The following is a 336-nucleotide window of genomic DNA, read 5'->3' on the forward strand; positions in this document are numbered from 1 at the left end:
CACCTGGGCTGGAGTTTGATGTATCTCTCGGCAGCGCTGTTCGTTTTGACCAGCAGTGTGGCGCCATGTTGGGGGGAAGAGCGGAATTTGTTTTTCTTGGTAATTGCTGCTGCTGCTGCTGCTCTTGCTGCTGCTGCTGCTGCTGCTGCTGTTGCAATGCTGCTGCTTGTGGGCTGTGCGTTGCTGCTGCCTCTGCCGACTTTGCTGCTGTGGCCGGCGCTGCTGCTTTTGCTTCCATTGCTGCTGCTGTTGCTGCTGCGCTTGTTCCCTCACTTGCTGCAGCAGCAGCAGCAGCAGTTGCTGCTGCTGCTGCTGCTGCGTGTGGAGTGTACGCAC

General features: G+C 58.3%; 1 protein-coding gene across 1 annotated transcript in view; it reads right to left on the reverse strand.

Annotated features, from left to right (window-relative positions):
- The window catches only part of ETH_00043380 (uncharacterized protein), a gene marked incomplete at both ends in the record, with an annotated part of 378 nt that extends 140 nt beyond the window's left edge, over positions 1-238 (reverse strand). The window contains one exon of the mRNA XM_013374920.1: positions 1-238. Within this exon, the coding sequence (XP_013230374.1) occupies positions 1-238 (238 nt within the window).
- Positions 239-336: the final 98 nt, after the last annotated feature.

The sequence above is a fragment of the Eimeria tenella genome, genomic scaffold, assembly GCF_000499545.2.
Source record: "Eimeria tenella Houghton genomic scaffold, Eth_scaff2393, whole genome shotgun sequence".
In the NCBI taxonomy this organism is placed as follows: Eukaryota; Apicomplexa; class Conoidasida; order Eucoccidiorida; family Eimeriidae; genus Eimeria; species Eimeria tenella.